This window comes from Aythya ferina, assembly GCF_964211825.1.
Source record: "Aythya ferina genome assembly, chromosome: 1".
In the NCBI taxonomy this organism is placed as follows: domain Eukaryota; kingdom Metazoa; phylum Chordata; class Aves; order Anseriformes; family Anatidae; genus Aythya; species Aythya ferina.
The window spans coordinates 52,272,688-52,295,198 of NC_140296.1; the positions used below are offsets into that span (position 1 = coordinate 52,272,688).

The 22,511-nt window shown below is 39.2% G+C and overlaps 1 protein-coding gene across 5 annotated transcripts in view; it reads left to right on the forward strand.

Annotated features, from left to right (window-relative positions):
• Positions 1 to 8,117: 8,117 nt before the first annotated feature.
• Positions 8,118 to 22,511, forward strand: part of GPC5 (glypican 5) — a 775,603-nt gene continuing 761,209 nt past the window's right edge. For all 5 annotated transcript variants that reach the window (XR_014688693.1, XM_084506835.1, XM_084506837.1 and 2 more), the window contains exon 1: positions 8,118 to 8,297. Coding sequence is in view for 4 of the 5 variants with exons in the window: in XM_084506835.1 (XP_084362961.1) it covers positions 8,150 to 8,297 (148 nt within the window). In the remaining variant the exon portion in view is untranslated. The remainder of the gene's footprint in view (positions 8,298 to 22,511) is intronic.

Consider the following 22,511-nt stretch of genomic DNA (forward strand, 5'->3'; position numbering starts at 1 on the left):
GACAGTTTGAATTGCTCTATAACATCATAGTATCTTTGCAATAGTTCATCAAACAGTATATTCTAGCAAAATGATGTGAAAATAAATATTATTCAACTCATACCTTCATTGTTTTGGCTTATAAAATTAAGATTTCTGAACTCCTGACTCTTTTTGGTGTATACAAAGTCATCCAGGACTTCCACTTAAAGACAAGTCTGGAATGCAGTTAGAGGTACACTATTTACAGGAATCATGAAGGAGAGCTGCTTTAGCTTTTCCTTTGAGTCTACAGAAACACTTCACAGATGTTTTTTCCTTTTTTGTCTTATTTTATTATTTCTAGTATTTTAAGTTACCAAGTGTTCATGAATTCTGATGAAGCCTAAGATTAAACTTAGCTTTGTATTGTTTTAACACTGCTTTGGAATGCTAGGTGGATAACATCAGGCTAACTTTCTAAATATTTACATGCTGTAATGTCCAATTCTTGTTCATAGAGTGGATTTGTAAGACCCAAACTAGATATTCCTCATTCACATGCAATATTTAGTTTCCATGAAATGTATGTTAATGTTATTGACAAGCTAGGAAATGCATGCAGTTCAGAGATCCTTTTCCAGGGTATGTCTCAAGCTAGTCAGCTCACTAACTGGGAGAGTTTGCAGTTTATAAAATACACTTTTTTCCTATGCAAGAGGAAGTTCAGTTTCTTAAGAGTGGTGATAAGGGATGGTATGAGAATTGGTGGTATGTGTGTATCTGCATAACCACACTGTTTTTGTTTTTCTTTTTTTATAATGAGGATCTAGGCCTAACTATTTCCATACATTAGGTTATCTGTTTACAAACTGGAGAACTAAATGAGAAGTACAACTTAATAGGTAGTTCAGGAACAGCAGAAAACCTTGTCATTTTGTGGCTGTTTTTGTTGTCTGAAGCAATCAAACTTACACTTTTTGGCTTTTTCTGTAACAGACATTTCTGATCTTACACCTCCCAGAAAGTATACCATACAACTCCCCAAAAGTACCCATTAACTAGTTATTAGGGGGCAGGTAGACATGCACATCATTATATGTACAGTGTGGTTTTCATGAAATGTAAGGTTGGAAATTGACTTACAATGTTTTGGAGTTCCTTACCAAGGTCATAAATGCTTTATGTAGTGGTGTAAATTGCATCTTGTTAAATATGCAGTGATTTATGAAGAGAGCATGAGATGTAGTTAGGGAGGCTCAACAGCCCTTCAACAGAAAGTTATGGCTCTATTTTGTTTATTTATAGTGCAGAAAGATCTGCACTAGAACTTCAATATATGAAATACTTGATAATAAGTCAAAGGAGATTAGACTCCAGTACTGACTTCCAGTACCTCAACTTGGTGGACTGAAGTTCTACTCTCACTCAGGCCAGTTGCTACAACTATTACAGCACAACTGTTATAGTATGTGTTGGGAAAACAAAAAATAGGTGCAAACACCCTTATTGATATTTGACCACAAAACATAACAGTTAGAGCATTTTGGGCTGAACTTCTGGTTATTTTTTTCACTTAATTTATGGATTCAGGTGGGACCTAGTGATGAGGTATAGGTCACTTGCTCAACACTGACAGGGTGTAGTTATTAACAGCCTGCTTCTAAACAAAAGTGTCTGAGAGCCTTTACTGATGGAAACTTAAGCCCTTATTGACTTCTGGCAGTGTCTAGTTTTGTCTAAATGACAATTTAAAATTACTGAATTCTGTATTTAATGCCAATGAATTGGTCCCCTTTAACTGCCTGGATTCTTTTGTTCTACAAACAGTAAGCCACACTATGAAAAACATGAGAGCTGAGGGAAAAACGCCAAAAAGGGTTGTAGCTCTGTGGGTTTATTTTTTTTTGTTTGTTTTTTTTTTTTTTTAGGACTGAAATTGCACTCTGCAAAATATATCTTTTTTTTTAATTTTTGGTGCTGTTTTAAGTAGAATGAATGTAACTCTAGTTTGCACTTGTAGAAAGGGGGAATGCTAAAATTCATGACAATATAAGCACTTAATTAAGTTGCACGAAGTTTAAGGATCAAGTACGTATGTTGTTTAGATGCAAGTCCTGTGGATTATACCTCTTAGAAATAGCTTTTCATATTCTTTGCACTTAAAAAATAAATAAATAAATAAAGAGAAAAAAACTGGGCATCAGCTACGGAGTTGGAATAAATGCTTCACCAGTTGCAAGTGCGTAAAGAATAGTAAATAGCAGACATTGTGAATGATGTATAAATGCTCATACAGTAACTTGCATGTGAGCGTTGACTTACCTGCTAATTAGAATCATAGAATATCCCAAGTTGGAAGAGACCCATAAGGATCATCAAGTCCAATTCATTAGGATGGTGCCTGGTCCTCTTGTTGAACAAGTATCTGGTTGCAAAGTCTCCTTGGGTATTGTTGTTCTGATGAAGTAAAAGTAATGCAAACATCACATGTGGACTAAAGGAAATAAATTGACCTCTCTAGGCATGATGAGACTTGAATATTTTATTAACTGATAGGCACAGTTCTCCATTTTTGACATGCAGGAAAAGGAATAGGTGCTTCCTGTGTCTTATGTGCTTAGGGGTGACCAAAATAGCATGTTAACCTTGTGTAAATATTTCAAAGAAGAATATTTAAGTATCAAATGAAGTGCATGCTTTTTTCAATACTGATGTTGGTAAATAGTGATATTGAATGCAGACTTTTTTTATATTTGGATCAGAATGCAGAGCTGTACTTCTAGTTACGTGACACCTACATTTGTGTGTTGCATGTGAGTATTCTGTGTAAGTTGCTGCTTTCCTCTGCTGCAGTCTTCCTTACTGAATTCCCTCTTAGAGAAACACTGCAGATGGTCTTGTCTGATCATGTCTTAATTGGGTGGGCCTGAGTTAAATATCGTGAAAGCAAGACGAGTGATACTAATCGAAAGGAAACAGAGTAAGAATGTACAACAGGAGGATATCTGATGAAGTCCCCATGGGAATACTATACCTAGCAGTAAAAAGTACTTTTGAAAGTACATTGATTGCTGAGCCATACTTGAAGTGTAAATTATTAATTAAATAAAACCTATATGAAAAAATATGTATGCAATTACATAAGGGATACATTTCTCTGTGAATGCTTGAACTCATAAATTACTGTAAAGAACCGAAGCTCTTCAGGCAGCATGCATTGCCTACACTTCTAAAACCATTTTTCCCTTTAAGGGAAGCAGTGATTTTAAAAATAATTAAAAAAAAAAAAAAAAAGTTGGGGGATGAGGCAGGACAAGGCTCCTCCCTGCCTGCTGGCAGGGGGCTGCCTGCCTGGAGCGTGACATGTAGCGGTGTTGCTCGGGGTCTAGGGGCTGCTTTTTGGGGATCTGGGCCTGGTGGTATTGTGGGAAGCAGGACGATGCTGTGAGGAGATGCACAGGGGCAGGGAATGGGGACACAAGGGATGGTCGGAGCAAAATATACAGGGGGATAAGCATTGATCAACATTCTGCAATAATAGCAGAAGGGTGTTTGTTATGTGGTCTCCACAAAGGATGGACCCCATGGCACAGACCCATATTGGAGCAGTTATTGAAGAGCTGCTGCCTGTGGGAAGCCCCCCTGAGGATCAGTTTGGGAAGGACGTCATCCCATGGGAGGGACCCCACATGGAGCAGGGGCGGAGGGTGACCATGAAGGAGTGGCTGAGGTGAAGTGCTGTAGACTGACTGCAGCCCCCATTTGTTGTGCTGCTTGGGGGAGAGGATGTAGAAGAGGTTGGGGAGAGGGGAAGGTGTTTTTAGTTTGCTCTTATTTTCTCACTAATCTGGTCTGTTAGTGATAGGCAATAAATTGTATTAATCTTTCTATATTTAGTCTGTTTTGTTTGTCACAATAGTTGGGTGATCTCCCTGTCCCTATCTCAACCTTTGAGCTCTTTCCATCATATTTTTTCCCCCATTCCTCTGAGGAGGGGAAGTGAGAGAGTGGTTGTGGTGGAGTTCAGCTGCCCAGCTGGGTAAAACCACCAAAATGGGTGTGGTATGGTGTGGGTATGGTGGTGGTGGGAGAATAAGCTATGATGCTCTGTTGTTACCAGCAATTATTTCCCCAGCATTTTGTACCAACTGTCTCCATGTTGATAACTCATTGTAATTGCAAATAGTAAAACAACAACAAAAATCCTGTTAGCATTTTTATAAAGATTTTTTGGTAAAATTTAATAACTCAAAATGAAAATCCACACTTCGACCTGTATTTGTAAATACATTCTCAAACTTTCATAATACTGGTATGAATACTTTCAGTGCTACAGTTGATGGATCCTTAGATGAGCTAAATTTCAAAATGAGTGTGCTATTTTACTGGCCTTATGTAAATTTATGGGGTCATTGGTAGCAGAGTAAGGTAGTGTTACGAATCCGAATGGTGCATAGCTTTTAGTTCTGGTTTACTAGCTTAATTAGCTCAACCTAAAGTAAAAAGGGGAAAAAAAAAAAAACTTAGTAACTGTAAAATAGTTCTGCATAAGTAGAGGGGAAAAAAAAAAAGTTGTTCCCTGCTGTTTCTTCAAGGAGCTCCATCTGAGTGTTAGGATCTCCCGCTCTGTTCAAAACAAAAGGATAGTGTTGGAATGAAGAGCTTACAAAGAGCTCTGGTCAGTAGAGCAGAAATAGATGATTGGAATTTGCCATAGGGACATGGTGTGAACATACTAATCAAGACAACAGTCCATGTTCTTAATAAAGAAAAAGCTTCCTTACGTGCTATGATGCATGTGAAGATAATAGTTATGACTCAGCACCTAGAAAGCCTTGAAGAATGACTTAAAGGAGAATGAAAAACCTTAACAGATGTTTGAACTACTTTCAGATACGTGAAGCAAAACAGGAGATAGTATGAAAGTATTTCCTCATTTCAGGAGTTGAAGATGGAGGCAGGTCTTGTAGTGGGAACATATTTTTTACATTATTGGTGAGATGGGAACAGTAAAGGGATATTCGATCAAAGACTTGCATTTGACATGACAAAAGGAATGTGCAAAAAGTAGGTGTGGATAAAGCAACGGGTCAGGAAAGTTATTTCTGTAGCCACCCTCTGAAAGCATCCAGTCAGGGAAGGCAGTTCAGCCAAATAAAGGGTTTCCGTATTTGCAAACAAGATGGCAGTCTTAAGAGTGTTAGCTATGTAGGTAAATAGGAAACTTAAGTGCTGTATGCCCAAAATAATAAAGTTTCATTTTAGCTTGATGAGTTTCAGAGAGATGAGTTGCACCAGAGGATTGAGGTAATGTAGTGGTTTTGTTCACGATGAAAGGAAGAAGGCAAAATGAGAATGTGTGGAAGTGCTGTTCTTTAGTCATTCTGAGTGGACAGCCAGGTATCAGAGAGGAGACACCGATGTATATGTCAAAGCTTTGGTCAGGAAAAGGGGCAAGACTGTAGCTAATGCTGATGTTTGCTCTCACCAAGTTCCTATATATCCTCATGTTAAAATAAGAAAATTATTTTCTTATGCATATTGTTGCAAATATGCAGGAACTTTGTCCAGAATATTTGTTTCATGAAACTTGTGAGCTAGAAGATATGTATTTTTTTCTATAACACTAAGATCAGGAAAGATTCAAAACATAAAACTGGCAGGAAAAATAAATTGGGTCTCTTATTTAAGCTAAAGTTAATTATTTCCTTCATAGTTCTTATGCTAAAGTCATTCAGAACAAAGTTTTGTACTAAATGAACCTTCCTTATCTCAAATGAGATAGCTAAAGGATGTATATAAAACGTCTTTACAAAAAAAAACAAAAACAAAAAAAAAACCCTCTTTTTCCCCTTAATCTGTAGAATTAGTGTAGAGGTTTCAATGCGTTGTAACTGGCAGAAGATGGGATCAGTTCACTGTAAATCCCTGGCGTCCAGGATCATTTGTTGCTGTTGGCAAACTATTGTGCAGTTGTGTTTTTAACAAGAAACTTGCTTTTTTTTTTTTTTTTTAAAGCAGGAATACTTTTATTTCTTTTCCTGGTTTTCCCCTCTCCTCTAATAATTTTCATAGATTTATTGTGAATGCTGTGCATGTCTTATGTTAGGTGTTGAAGTTGGTGTTCCACGATTCCCAGAATTTCCTCTACAGTCTTCAAGTTGCTGAATAAGATCCTCCACTTTCTGGCTCCCACATCCAAATTGTTTTCCCCAATACTATTTTTCAATATTTGAGTATTCTATTTTAAGAACTTGTGCTCTACTAACTGACAAGGTGTGTTGGGTCTGTCTGAGCTGGAGTCACCTTTTCCCTGCAGCAGCCCACACAGTGCTGTACTCTGCACTCGTAGCTGGAACAGCACTGATATCACTCCAGTGTTGTGTCTATTGCTGCATAGTGCTGGCACAGCATCAGGACTCCTTCCAAGCCCCCAAGAGCCAGCAGACTGGGGGTGGGCAAGTGATGGGGAGGGGACATTGCTGGGGCAGCTGACCTAAACCAACCAAAGGGATATTCCATAACACCTGATGTCACACTCAGCAATAAAAGGGGGGGCTCTCGTGGGGGAGGGGGCTGTTCCTCCTGAACAACCACTACGCGTTTGGGGCCCTGCTTCCCAGGACGTGGCCGAACACCACTCGCTGATGGGAAGTAGAGAATAATTTTTCCTCTCTCTGTGCTTCCGCGCGGACTGATTGCTTCTTTTGTCTCTGTTTTTTTCCTCCCATTCCCTTTCCCTTTAATTAAACCTTTCTTATCTCAACCCTCGAGTTCTCTGTGTTGTATTTTCTCCCCCTTCCTCTTTGAGGAGAGGGGGAGTGAGAGAGCGGTTGTGGTGGAGCTCGGCTGCCCACCTGAGTAAAACCACCACACAAGGTATTTATTGTCCATTAACAGCTTACAGACAAGGCATTGCATTTTTAATTATTTCTATTTTGGTCTAAAGCTTCTTTGGCCAAAAAATCTTTTTATTTGCAGGGGTACATCATGTTCTGCTTTCCCCTCTTTTTCTTCATGTAAGGCCCCACGTCTCTTGCTGTAGTTTGCTTCATCAAAAGATTGTAACCTGTAATCTGTGTTCACTCTTTACATTAAATGCCATGGTTCTGTTTACCAACAGTAGAAGAGCAGTAGAACAAATTCTGTTAAAGGACATTTCAAATAATATATGCTGGAATTTCTTGACAGAAGAAAACTGCCAAGTCCATGAGCATAGGTGGCTGAAAAAAGGAAATGCTGGTTCTTTCCACTTGTTACAAATTGTCACTCAGTACAGGGGATGTCAATATAATGCTCCCTTCTCTTACTGCTTTGCTCAGCAGTGAAGTAGTTGATTTCTAACTGATGTCTCAATTTGTTACCCTTATTCAAAGGGCTGTGTAGAATAATTCACATTCTCCACATTTATTTTTTTTGCGGTCTTGTGTTGAAATTGCTGCCACAGTTAAAAGATTTCAGTGAAAAGATCTGAGCAAGAGCTAGGATAGGCAGATGTTGTAAAGTGCTGAATGATCACTGGCAGTTTCAAAACTTAGTAAGAAAATATTTCCAGCTAAATGGGGTAAGATGCATCATTAAAGCTTGTGGGCTTCATAAGGGGATTCGTGAGGGGATTCTGAATCTCAGAAGCAATTTCAGAACCTGATGAACCGAAGCTGCCTCCCCAGTTGCTCCGACAGCTACCACTGGACATTGGCTTCTAAAATCAGAGATTTTTGCAAACCAGTCCTCTTTCACTTTTGCCTATGAAACCCGACATTTTTGAAGTTACCTTGGAGGCAGCTGAGTTTTTGGAGGCACTCTTCAGGAAAGCGCAAGCCTGGCATCAGAAGGCGAGCTCACAAAACCCCTCCGCGACCACTGCCGCCAGCTGCGAGCCCGTTGTGCAGCGTCTCTAAAAGCAGGTCGCTTGAGGGCCGTCCTCAAGGCGGATCCTCGGGGGCTCCCTCCTCACACAGCGCTGCGCTGCCCCTTCCCCTCACACCCGTGCTGCCGGGGTCTCCTCTTCCCTCAGCGCCGCTCCCCGAGCCCCCATCCCCTGAGGGGCCACCTCCGGGGACCCCTCCTCGCACTCTGCGGGCGGGGACCGGGGGAGGGCCCGTCCCGGTCCCGGTCCCGGTCCCGTCCCGCCCGCAGGGGGCGACTCTGGCGGCCTCCCCCCGCCGCCTCGGCTGCCGGTGGGGCCATGGCGGGGAAGGGGCTCGGCCTCGTCGTCCTGCTCCTGCTGGCCGCCCGCGGGGCCGGGGAGCCGCGGGGCTGCGAGGCGGTGCGGAAAGTTTTCCAGCTGCGACAGCTCGGGCCCCTCCGGGGGGTGCCGGACTCGCCGCGGGCAGGTAAGGGGGGGGTCGCCCAGCCCGGGGGTCGCGGTGCCGCTGGACCGGGGCGAGGAGAAGCCGAGTTAGCCGTGTGCTGAGGGAGAGGGGTTTGCATCGCTGTAGCTGTAATTAAACAAACTCCCCGGAAAGTAGCGTGCTAAATAGCAGGAATCTGAGCGCAGCTCAGCGTAGTGCGGGCAGAGAAACTTTGTAAGCGCATGCAAAGTGCTGTGGCAGAGCGCATCGAGGAGACCTACCTTCTGGGGTCTGCGGCTTGCGTCCTCCAGCCGTGTGAGTACCTCAGTGGTGCTCCTCACAAATTTAAAATGAAGACCTGCGTGTAAAATCCATTCGTGGTGAGGTGTCAGGCGTGCTAGTAAGCGCGAGTCGATGCTTTCCTGGCAGAAAATGACTTCTGTGTGCAGCGGGAGCTAAATTAACATCCACCCTACTTGGAAACAGCAGCTGCCTCCTCCTTTATTTAAGATGATCTGCTTAGTTTTATTCATCCTGCAAGGCATGCTGTGTCTATTCCTAGAGGAATCACTTCAAAATACAGCTTTTTAAAGACTCTGGCTTGTAAATTGTGCACTGTAATTCTGTGTTATTTTTACGATTATCTGTTATATTTTGGCCACCAGTACTTATAATAATATACGTAGCCTTCTTACATTGTCTCTAGCTAAAAATTTTATCATCGTCTTTACAAAAAAAAATAAATAATTGCTTTTGTTGGAAAGCCTGGCTGGATGGGTACTGTGCAAAAGAAGATACTTCATCTGGAAGCTGAAATCTGAGTCAAAGCCCTGTTAGTGATTTAAATGTTCGGTATTGATTAATCACGTGAATGACATCAGGATGAATGATAGAGCTATTGTGGTTGTGTTCTCATTACGTAGACTGGTGTAGCTGTTACACTTTCTTTTGCCAATACCATTTATTTTGGCACCAGATGTTCACTTGTGTACTGTGGACAGGGAGAAAACGTGTTGCCTCCAGAGGAAACAACTGTGGTATTTCATGCATGTTCCTTCTGCCCTGCGTCTGTCTTTCTCCCTTCCTCTATAACAGTTTCATATCATCACTCTCATTTTATTCTTTTCTGAATTTCCTGATCCTGAAGCAAAAGCTGGTTTTGTGCAGAGTAGCAGAACGCCCTTCTCCTCCGGTGTCCTGCGAGTAGTGGTCAGCAGGAGGTGCGGTGCAGCTGTTCACTCTTTCAAGGAGTTGTGGTGCTGTGAGCAGCCTGGAAAACCTCAAGGAGCCGAGCACATGCAGGATTTCTTGCTTAGAGTATCTTTGATCCCAGAGGTACATGAAACAAATGGTTCTGAATGCTAAAATCTGTTCAGAGTTGGATGACAAGAAAATGGGGATTAAATGAGTGTTTTAGATGATTTAAGTTTGATTAAAGGTATTCGTAGGTTGGAAACATAATGGGAATAGGAAAGAAGCGTCACTTTTGCTGATGATCTTCTATGCTTAGCCTTCTTCTGAATCAAGAAGTGAAAAATATTTTAAAACTCTTTCTGAAGGCATTTAGAAATGTGTGTGTATCCTATGTATATGAATAAGCACCTTAGGTAGGTGCCTGCTTGTGAAAACAGGCGTCAGAGCTGCAGTTAAGGGTCTCAATTCGCTTGCCCAAACGTAGGCTTCTGGTAGCATTGGGGATTCCCTGTAGCCTGTGGAGTATCCTGGTGGGGCTGTCAGGTCCCATCCCTCTGGGGCACCTTGTGGAGTGGGAAAGCACAGTGGGAACCCTTGGCACTGCAGGTGGGTGACCACACTGAGCGGTGGGCACAGGTTGGGGCCTGCTCCTTTTCAGCTCAAATGTTGGGTGGCGGCTTGGGGGTGAGCTGTGCAGCCCCTCTGCCTCCGTTGTATTGCCTACGTTTGTTTTAGTGCTACTGTATTGTATAAGGACACCTTCTAAACGTCTGAAGCCGAATCCCACCTTTCATGTGGAGAAGGATTGCTAGCTGAAGGGGAGTGGGAGTGTTGGGATATGCACTAGCATGCAGTGGAAGGTAAAGTCTACAGTCAGTCAAACTACAGGGAGGAAGTTGGCTGATTTTGGCCTTGTTCTCTTTTTGTGTATTCAAATACAAATAACAGCATTCATAGTTTCTGTTTTTTCCTTTTCTTAGTGCTGATAGAAATGAAACAGCCTGATACCGGCAAATCATGCAAATTGTAGTTACGTGTCATTCAGGGACTGGTGTGTGTCCATATTTTGAATATGCATCAGCACAAAAAAAAAACACATGCATTTTATATAACTAGTTTTGCAGCTCCTCTGTGTAGTTTCTGTATAATAAGCAAAACTCTCTCTAACAGTATGCAAAATTGTCCAGTAAGTGTATAGCGAAGATTATCATCAAGGATATGGGGACCTCACATTTGAGTTTGTGTTATTGTTCACATAACACAGGATTAGTGTTGAAATTGGCAACTAATAATCAAGAGAAATGAATACCCTTAACAACAATAAAATTTTTAGTGCTGCCCTCAGCAGTGGAAAAACTTATCTAACTATGCACAATCTTGTAGCAGTGATTTGTGTACAGACCTGTGGTCAGCCCCATCGCATGCTAAAATGAAACATTTATCACTGTCATGCTGATTTTAAATGGTAGTTGCAAAAATGATTTTAATTTCTCTGCCTGTCTGGTTCTGTGCTACATGTGCACTGGTGTTAGGACTGTACAGTAAAACTTGATGATTTTCAAGTTATGAAAGACCATTTTAATTGAAATGGAGAATTGAACAATATACAAAGCATGAAATAAATACAAAAAGGCCTCTTTTTATGTGTGTGTATGTATGGCTGTTGGATTATTTAAAAAAATGGTGTTTTGTTTGCAAATTATATTTTAAAGATATTTTTATTTCCTAGTCTCTATTTCTGATATTTTCTGTCTATTGAAGAATTCCACTTCTTTACCCCATATATGCTAGTAAAGCTAGAATTTTTAGCTTATATAATCAGCTCATTTTTCAGAGAGATGAAATGGAAAGCTCATTTCTCAAATCTCCTTGTTCTCAGTTGCAAATAAGATTGTTTCCTTCTTGTTTCCTTCTCTCAGAATCCCCCAGAACAGCAGAATAGGATGAATGGTAAACCAGTCTCCCTTGCCTTCTTCATAAAGGGTTCCACTAGGTATGTTAGTGAACAAATTGTCAGGCTTCTCTTTGCACCAAAAAGCTGAGTTCCATGGCTTATTGAAAAAAGTTAAATGTCCTGGAACTGTAGAATCAAACGTTTCCTATTGATGTAGACAAAAAGTGTTTGAGATATTTTTCCAAACTCTAAGCATTTTTTTTTTTACCTTCAGGAATCAATCTAGGGTTCTTCTCAGCAGTCTTTTGGAGCTCATTTTTGCAGTCAGAAGAACAAAAAGCATAATAAAAGGAGTGAAGACTCTTTGATTAGTATAAATTTTGTTGCAAAGACTTTTTGATGAAAAGCAGTTATACATATGAAATTGAGTAACAGGCAAAAAACTGTGCTTGAAGGGTGACGTAATCTCAGAAAAAGTTGATGTCTATTTTTTTTGCTACCTCAAGTTAAAATACTCTTGCTAGTTCAGTTTAAACTGATTTTTTACTGTTAATTAAAGATCTGGGTCAAACTGATGAAACTCCAACCTATTCTTTGAATTTTAATTTGGGGTTCTTTTATGATCTAAATTTAGGTAACTTAGGTTTTGGTTCTGTTGGTGTTCAAATCAAGGATTTGTATGTGGGTATGCCTACTTCAGATTATGCTGTTTGTTGAACACATACAGATCTCCAGAAAAGGATATAGGTGGGAATGGAAGCAGTTGCTTGGTTGTATCAGTTGTTAAGGTCCATTTTATCACATCTGTGCGTTTTGTAAGGATTTTTGCCTGTGTTGTTTTTCTGTGTCTGAACATGCGCTGTTGGCTTCTAAATGCAAGTAGCATGTCACCCCTGGATCCACAAAATGACTGCTGTGGGGAAAAAAATAGATTTTAAAAAATATTCTGGGATTAAAAACAACAAAGAAGTGGGAATCAGCATTGTGGCAGCTTTCCCATGTCTATTTCCCGTATTTCCACTTCTAGAAAGTCAGTAGTGCTGAGAAGCCTTGATCTGTCTGGGACGATCTGAAAAGTGGTGTCTGGACTGCGAAATAGAGGATGGGACCAACATGTTGAATGGCATAGTTTGGCTCGTGTCTGTGGTGCTTCAGGCTGGTATTTTGTCAAATGGGCTGACTGTATCCTCACTACTTGGTGTTTGCCCTGGAGTTTTCTCAGGATCTAGTGTAATACTTCTGTAATACCAAGGTACTCTGGAGTTTTGGGGTGTCCTCCCACTTCTGCCAGTTTAAACAATCTTAAAAATTGAAAATCTTTTTGGAGATGTTGGATGTAGTGTGACATGAATGCATATTTTGTGCGTTGAGCTGTGCCATGAGCAAATGTAGAGCTGCCTATACCTTGCTAGGGTGCCTGCCAGTAGGAGGGTGATCTTTGAGGGTGCTAAGGAGCCAAACCTGTTGCCTGTGGTGTTCTCTGAAGGCCATACATAAAATGCACCTCCTCTAGCAGATAGACACACTGGAACTGTCTAAACAGAGCCACAGAAGGAGGTTGGGTAAATTGTGCAACAGTGTGGGCAGTCAGGGTCACGTGCTTGAGTTTGATCGTTACCTATTTTATTTAACCAGGCTGAAGTGTTTTACAGGAGTCTTAATGGTGGTTATGAACGCTGAGTGTGGAGCAGTGGCTCTAGCGAAGACGAGTTAGCAAATAGATGTTAAAGTGTGAGCGTGAGAGACTCGTGTCTGACACAGGTTGCAAGTCCGTTTTGCAGCAAACCACTTGTTTGAACAACAGCTTCCAGGCCCTGTGGCATTTCAGTGCTGTCTCTTAAAAGACTGTTTATCATGACAATCCTAGGTCTGTTTTGGGATTTATCAGACTCTGGATTTGATCTCATGGAAGTATTTGTATAAGCTGACAGGCAGAAATACCACACATGTGGTATTTTCTCTTCCTGGCATTTAACATCATCATCCTGTCAGCACTTGTTTATCTCAAGTTACTGAAAATATGGATTTGTAGGGCTGAGACCATGAATGAAAGTTTGAAATCAGTTCCAGATCTTCTGGAAATAGGTAAAATTACACCTCAGTGTTATTACATTTTATTATTGCTGAGCTCTTTTTCTGCACCCATCTAGATTGTTTTCAATTATGAAACCTTTCCTAGACTGTAACTGTATATCTTAATATCTGTCTACACATAACAGGCTAAGTTATTTCACTTTCTTTCTCCTGTGGTTTTGTATAAAAAACCCAGGTTGCAGTTGTAGTGCCTTCAGAATTTAGTACTGAAAAGAGCCACTATCGCTTATTAGAGCAGAAACTGTTTTCCCGCTGTATTTCAGGATAAATGGCTGTTGATAAACAGTTCTTGTTGAAAACTGGAGGACTCTTAGATGTGAAAACACATAAAAGTGTGTGGTTTTTTTACATTGTTTGTACTGAAATGGGATGACCTGAATCAGTTGCTTCTGTGCTCTCCTGAAACGCTGTCCTTACGCTGTTGCTTGTGCCACAATGCTCTGAGAAACAACTACAAAGCCCCTCTGCAGATTTGTAGTTTGTTTGGTTCTTTTGCATGTTGTTCTCAGTTACTTTTTCCTGACCATTGAAAACAGCTGTGTTTAATGAGCTGGAACAGAATTAAGTCAATAAAATGTACTTTATATGTACGTGATTAGCAGTCTTAAAGTAAAAACAAAATTCCCTTAGGATTGGGAATGATATCCATATTAAAAATATGCTGCTTAAAAAAAAATTACCATAAAATCAAAGGGAGAAGAGAATATTGAAGAGTCAGCTGAAACCATAAAAAAATCATTATTGTTTTAGTTTTGCTAAAAATCTAAATGTTTTCTGGAAACTAGTCTGTTACGAGCCTGGATTAATTTTTGTATTAATTCCTGCTTTATGAGAGAGAAAATGACAAAGTTTGAAAGCTAAGTAGTGCCTAAAGTTTATTTAAAATATTAAGCACAATTTGGTTAATACACCTAATTTGCAGGTGATTTAATTTTAATACTAAACAAACATTATGCATATGTGTGACTATATGCACAAAGAACTGCATGTGAGCAGGTGCTGTGTATATTGGTTGTTAATAACTAGATGAAATAAAGGCAGGGTTTATACTTTACATCTTGGAAAAATTGTCCAAAGGTTTTGTGCAAGGTCAGCTTTTCTGAACTTTGTAGGGAAAAGGAAATCATTGCTTCTAAGAAATGAAATTTGTTGCTTATTTGTGAAAGGTACACTCGCCATTCAGTAGGAGAATGAGGAGCAGTACTTAGAAGTTCTGTTTTTTGCTTAATGTGGTGGCTCAGCTACACACTTCTCATCACAAAATTATGGTTTATTGTGCAATGATGCCCTCGTGCAAAATGATGCTACATGCAACATAATGTTGTTTGAGTTTTAGGCAACTTGACCAATACTTGGTCAGGTTTTCTCTGTAATGTTTTTGGTTCCAAGCAGAGAGAGGACATTTATGTGTAGTTACTACCTGCTAAGATTTGGAGAGTGAGGCAAATCATCTTATACACTTATGGTACTGAGAGTCTTCTTTCTTTCTTTTTTTATTTTAATTTTAATTGTTTTTTGACTGTTTAAATACTTTACAAAGAAAAACAAATGACAAAAAAGCAAAAAGCCTCTCCAAACCCACCACAGCTATATTCCTCACTGGGAACAGCTCTAAGTCCCCTGCTGGCATTTGGGCCTGTCCATATATGAGCTGTGTTGAAATCTGAAGATTGAGGAGCTCTAATGTGGAGACTTCTGTAACGTACAATATTTTATAATATTTTTCTAATAAGTTACCCATCAGAAAATTGTAAGACTACAGTGATGTAAGAGAAGCACACTATGTCTGGTTTTCCTTTTTTTGGACTTTTCAGAGAGATTTTTAGTTCTTGAATGTTTTGGTATCCAGACTGTGAAATAAGTTTATTGAAGAGTTTAATATTTATCCACTGCAGTATTGTCTGGAACAGTATAAATTATAAAGATCATGTTGTGTCATAGAAAGCAGGTTTTCCAAACCTAGCTGAATACTTCTGGCCATGGAAAAGTCAAATACTGAATTATCAGACCTTCTTTAGAATAGGAATATTTGCAATAACTATAGGAAACATTAATAGTTTATTGCATATTTAAATTAATAAGTGGATTATGTAAAGAAGAATAAATGAAAACAGCTTTAAATAATCAAAATCCATAAATTGAACTGCTGAAATTGTGCTTTGCTTGTTGTCTTCTATGTGAAACAAATGAAAGGTTGTAGTTTCAAGGAATCTTCTAATTAAAAGAAAAAAAATCTTCTGCAGTTTATTAGTGACTGCAGTTTGGTTCTGTAAAATGTGATGCCTGTATGTTGCTAGTAAAACAAAGTGTTACACTTGAGGATAGCATCAGGAAAACATGGCATTCTCTTTTTATTCTGGACTAGAAACGGAATTGAGTTAAAGCACTGTGATAAATGTGTTCTCAAATGAATGTCAAAAAGGACAAGAATTGCTTTTCAGGTAATTTAGAGCCTAGAGCCATCCAGGAGGGTAGAGTGTTTGACATTTTAAATTCTCAGGGAAGGGTTTCAGGGAAAAAACATGGTATCTCTGTGTGCGTTTAATCATCACTGACTTTAATCAATGATAGAAACCGCATGACTATAGCCCTTTCCCTATTTTAACACCAGTAAATTAATCTTCACCTCAGTAACAACTAACCCGGAGTGTGTGAGAGTCCTCAAGTCTTCGTGGAGCTGGACCACACAGTTCCCTTCACCCACTGCCTGCTGCCTTGCAGCCCCGTGGCTGAGGCTTACAACACCCCTGTGGCACTGCCGAGGTTAAAATTGAGGAGCTCTCTCGCGCTGCCCTTCTGCATGCAAACGAGAACAGGAAAACGAAGCAGCAGTGGCAACATTGCCAGTTTGTGAATTACCAGTTTCAAGCAAGCGTTCTGCATGCTTTGACGGGTTGCTTCATTAATTGGGTTTTTGGTTGCTTTGGTGGTTTTGTCATTCTTGCCTTGTAGCTGCTGCCATCCTTTTCCCTAGGGGTTGCAAGCCAAAAATTGTATTCTAGCTCTTCAGTCATGGTTGAAGCAATTCAGCTAGCTGCAAGCCTTCCCCCCACCACTCATAGCTGATTCTTCTCCCTGGTCCCCACCATATTTACATACAGACACACAGAAAAACAGAACAAAAAGAAAACACAAGAAGACCTTTATGGATGTCACCCATGAAAAGAAGTAAAAGCAGGATAAAACAATTGTCTGTGCTCTGTTTGGATCAGCTTTACTGTAGGCACTTACGAACTGTGCTTCTTCAATTAAGTAATCAATGTCATATGTTATAAAGAAATTCAGAAAAATTGCTTGTGATACTTTGAATACTGTGAAAGTAGTCCTGTGGCACTCTAAAAAAGATGCACTTGATATTTCAGACTGATATTTAAGAGCAGAGACCAAGTTCAAAACCAGTCAGTAAAGACTGATTAATCACTGTCTAGGTGCCGCTGGAGAATGTCTAGCTAGAAATACTAAATTCTTGTTAATGTTGATAATGTAGAGGTGTCTGATTTTTAATTTTTTTTAATTATCCTTCTGATTCTTAATGCTTTTCACTTCAACTGCAGTAAACCAGCTAATCTAGCCCTGAAAAGCAGGCTTGAAATGTATTAATTACATTACACCTAAGAATTAACAGCCTAACCCTCAAAATTTTCTGCTTTTATAACTTCTTGTTTTTTTTTAGTTGTTTGTGGCCTTCAAAATGTGCTGCATATAGAATGTAGACTTCTGTGTCTGAATTCATCTCAGGACAATGTTTATATCTGATGTTTTGCTACAGAAAAGCAAGTTGTAAAAAGCACAGTGGAGGATGTGAGTCTTCAGTGTAACACTGCTTAGTTCTGTCGCGCCTTTGTCATCAAGTTCTCTGCAGGGAAATCCTGATGTAGACAATGCTCAGTAAAATTAATCTAGATTAATAATAGATTAATCTAGATAAATCCTCATTGTGGTTTAATTCTAGTTCAAACAACTGCTGTGTTTCTTAATCTTGACAATTTTTTGGGCTCATAATCATACATCAAATGCGATTAGGTCAAGAAGAAGAAAAGGATAGATAAACATTAAAAAGCGTGAAATCAAGAAACATGAAAAGTACTGAGAATTATAATAGAAAACAAAATATTTTAATAGATATATTATGATATTAGGTATTTATGAAAGAGAGGTAAAAGATGAATGGATCAGGCTGCTTTGTGAAACTGGGAGTATGTTGGTTTGGAAGTCAAAGTCATTGGGAGCTAATGGTAAACTAAAGGGACAAATTGCAGGAAGAGTGGAGAGACTTTTTTCAGAATAGTGTAGGAGCATTGGGTTATCTTCTGGATACCTAGAAATGAAATAATTTTTTCATTTCACAATATTTTTGTCCCTATGAAATTGCTGCAGTTTAGGGAGAAACCCAAGCTCTGCACTGTTCCAGATCAGCTTCTGTGTCAGTAGGTGCTGAGCGGGTTTCTTGAGCAAGACAGGCTTTGGACAAGGTCAGACATGAATTTAACACACATCACGTAGTACAATTTCTCGTATCCAGAGAGGTTTCAGCAACATAAGAGTTTGTAATCTAATCCATATGTTGGTCTGATTAAATAAAACGATGTATTCTTGTCTAACTTCTAAACATCTATTCTTGAGGCCTTCTTATTCATGCATCTGGGTTAAAAAGCACTCTGTCTTAGACTTGTATTAGTATCAGTGGCCTCCCCCCCCCCCCCCCCCCCCATTTCTCTTCTGAAGTCATGGTGGCTGGAAGCTTCTTTATAAAGGTAAGAGACTTCCCTGAAAAAGCAGGAATGGAGGTCTAAGGAAGAAAAAGTACTGCAAAGAGTTGTAAAACTGCCTGATGCATCAATGTATGACCAATAGACAAACCCTAGTAGATCAGGTTTGACTATACGACTAATTCTTTCCTTTTGAGCACTCTGCTGGTTTATTTGAAGGTTGGGAAAGACAAAATCTATGCACAAATAATAATTATAAAAACAACAAGCATTTGAGTTCAGAATCAATTTTTTAATAAGAAAATATAAAGAAAGCCTTTCCTTTTCAGTAAAGAACTTAAAGAACACATGTAGGGGAATAAAGAATATAGTAAGTCTGAAATTGGCATGGCATTGAAATGTGTCCAAACAACTTAGTAACATGGTTCCTCTCTTTTACAGTGTCAGTTACATGACTAAGGTAGCTGCCTTTTTTAACAGCAGTGAGTTGATTTTTGTTACAAGCAGTAGATAATATTCAGTAACCAAAAAAGAGAGAGAAAAAAAAAAAAAAAGGCTGTTGCAATGCAATGCTGGGAATATTGCTATCAGTATAAACATTTTTTCTCTTGATGTTTGTAGCTGTATTGCTGCTGGCATGCTACAGACTATACCTTGGCTTGCCCTGTACTGTGATATTCTCTGTGTGATAAACTCGAAGTGATTAAAAAAAAAAATCAGAGAACTGCATGTTGTACCTCTGAATAGACCTTTCTGGTATGATGAGTAAATGTTGCTGCAGGCTTATTATCATTCCTTTAATTTGCGTGTAGGTGGGTGGTATATTAGTCCAGTTTGCCTCTTGCTGTTTTAACAGTATGTTATTTTAAAATTCTCATTTAATGCAGCTAATATTTAAATTAATTAGTATTCCTTATGACAGCAAATGTATCTGATCATAAGTCAGAGGATTTAAAAAGTTTTAATAGAAGCTTGCAGTGCTTTAATCCCTTAGACAGTGTCAGCTTGGACATGTTTTGCATATGAGATAATTGCACCTGAAATGATAAGTGTTTTATATACATGTGGTGTAACTCACCCCTGGAACAGTGTGTATTAACATAGTTTTAATACTTTTATTTCTTGGTTTGAGTCAGGCATCACTAATGTGTCCTCTTGACCCATTCTGTGGAGTAACCTGCTATCTCTTTACTGGACCAAACTTTGCTGAAGCCATGAGCGCTGCACTGATTAAAAACAAAACAAAAAAAAAACACCACAACACTTTTAAACAAATGTCATAAGAGTTTCAGCTATAGGTTGTAGAAAAACAGACTTTCACGCAGTTCAGGTTCCAGCTTTGCCTGTTTTAAATGCTAGGTGTGGCCAGCCTTAAGCATCCGAAGTATGTGCTTGGGGTACCATGACCTGGTTCATCCCTCCTGCTGCTCCTTCTCTTTCTGTTCATTGTGTTTCAGCTGCTCTGCAGGAATTGCCCTCTGCAGAGGGGCCCTTACCCAGAGCAGTGAATTGGCATTATATTGCTCTTTTGTGAAGCAGCACTTCCTATGTCCTAAATTTTGTTGCATCTCGGGCTGTGATTTGGTGTGCCATTATCTTTGCAAGGCAAAATGGGATGAGTCTCCATATCTGGGGGTGCTGCCTAGGACCGGGAATGTGGGAATGCTGTGGGAAGTTGGAGGTGGTCAGCAGTTTAGGGGACTTGGTTTGGAGATTCAGCATGGGGTTGGGAGATGGGAGTCAGTAGGGTCAGAAGACTTCTCCAAGGCTTGGGGAAGGACTGGAAATGGAGGAGAGGGAGCAGCTGTCTCTGATGCTATTTTCTTTGGCATGCATAACGAATGCAAAAGTACCTAATAGATAATGTAATAGACAACCTTTAATTTTGCAGTTTTATTTTCATTTTTTTTCTGCTGAATTGGAATGTCTGGGGATGGGATGTGTACCTTCTTATGTGGCATTTGTGAAGGCGGCTTGCCAGGAGAAATTATTTCATAAACTGTAAAAATTTGAATACTGAAGAACATGGAAATCACGTTTAAATAAATGATGAGGGTAAACAGCTTTCAAAAACATCTAATAGTATGATGAAAAAGGTATCTTGTACTAGAATATAATTTCTTAATAGTTGCAGAAGTTCAGCGATTTGTGGCTGCATTAGAATAAAGTTTTATCTTTCTGTTGGGTTCAGCTTCCTGGACTGTGGCACGTAGGTGTGCCAATTGCTGTGTTACACTTCTGCCAAGAATCACTTCAGAGATTTACAGGGATATCGCTCGCCTGAGTTCATTTTCATATCCAGAGGTCACATTCTTGCTTTTGCATGCTTCCATGAAGGCAATCTCAGATTTCTGAATTCTGTGTGGTAGCAGGATTTCTTGAAGTATCTACTGCTCTTCCCTTAACATAATGAGATTTACTCCTGGTCCTGTCTGTGAAATGGATTTATTTCAAGGCACACATTCTTAATATGGGTGGTGAAATGTTCTGTGTATGTGGGGTCAAACGTTTGTGATGTATATGGAGTAAAACAGTTGTCTTCATAGATATGAAGCCGTGTTATCAATTCCTGAACAGCACTCTTCACTGCAATCAATTTGTTTTGCCTGAAAATATGCATGAAGAGAAAAAGATTCTTTAAAAATGAAGAGAAAATCTGTAATATTTAATACTGTAGGTTGCAGTGTATCTTTAATACTGTAGGTTGCAATGTATCCCAAAGCAGGTATGGAAGAACAAGGGAATTGTGACAATGGAAACCACCAATGCCAGAAGGAAATGTTGAGCAAATCAGAGACCATATTATCTGTTATATGCTATATTTGTCAAGGGAATTAGATTACCTCTGTATAGTATTGTAGAGACAAGTTTTATCTAGAGTCTTAGATGAACACAACTTTTGAATGGTCCATATTACTTACCTTTGTCATTCTGTTCTAATGCTTTTCTAAATATGATTTTTAAGGAATCTTCTTAATCTTTTCTACTTGCCTGAATATGGTGCAGTGGGTTCCTGTTTCAGGCATGCTGTTGCTGTCTGTGAATAAATTTTTTTCCCACTGTGTAGCTGAAGTGAAGTTCCAGGACCAGGAATCCCTTCATTAAGATGTCTTCAACCAACACACACATAAAGGGACATACATTGGATATAATGAATTTAAACATTTTGACATTCTCCAAGAATGATCAGTAGCTCTTTTTTTTTTTTTTTAAGCTTTTTGGAATATGTTATTTAAAACCACCTAACTTACGTAACTAATGGAATATTGAGGGTACAAATGTGTAAGGCCTCCCTTTCCCCATAACTATATTCAGATTACTTCTGAATGAGTTTTCAGAGAAAATACAGAAAAAAAAAATAGAAGTATGATTTAAAAGCGATGTTAGGGTACCTTCCTCACATGAAAAGGTTAGCTTCAGGGAGGTAGTGTAAGAACTGAGAGTAGAGTCAAGGATGCCACAGATTTAAGTTTTCACTTTAGAATGTCTTGCTTTTTTATTCCAATCATTATCTTCCCTTTCTACTTATTATGAAGAAAGAATTATGTATATACACACAACCACCAAATTATGATTCAGCCCACAGAGCAAATAAAAATGTGATTCCTGTCAGTGAAACAGTGTATCAGAGCGGAGTTTGAATTGAACAGTACAATTTTTGTGTTAATGTCATTTAAATCCTCACATCTTCCTTCTTTCATGGAATGTTTGTTTTTTTTTCATTTTAGATTTTTTTTTTTGATTCAATATAAAGCATTCTAATGCCACATGATAACAAAGAGGGCAAATAGGGTGTTTTCCTGCTTGATTATCTCCAGTTGTTTAAAAAAATAAAAATGAAACAGCTGTCAGAACAGTACCGAATTCCCCCTCTTGAATTTCAGTGTGCCAACAACTTGAAAAGATGTTCATTTCTATGAACTTTTCCCATCCCAGTAGTGACGTAGTGAATTGGCATGACAGTTGCATGGGAGTGTTAGACATCAGAGAAATCCAGTAAGAGAGATTATATTGGAATTTAGGACTGCTCCGTATAAAAGTTAATATGAGCATGTTCGTATCAGGAATGGGCTTTCTGTTGTCGTGTCTCTAATATTTGGCAGTAGTTAGCCCTTTCCAGCCCAAGTTTTACAGGAGAACAAGAGTGCCAGACATGAGCTAGCCCAGCAGGTCAGTATTCTAGGTGATGTACAGTGCGTATCCAATGTATTTGACCAACGTTAGCCAGTAATATTCAAGCTAGAATAAGATTGCAGTGTCAAGGAAATGCTGTTATATGACACTAATTAACTGAAATAAGTGTATTCTTCCCACAGAATTTTAGTTACTACCCCCATCTAATTTTTGTTTAACAAGATCTGATGC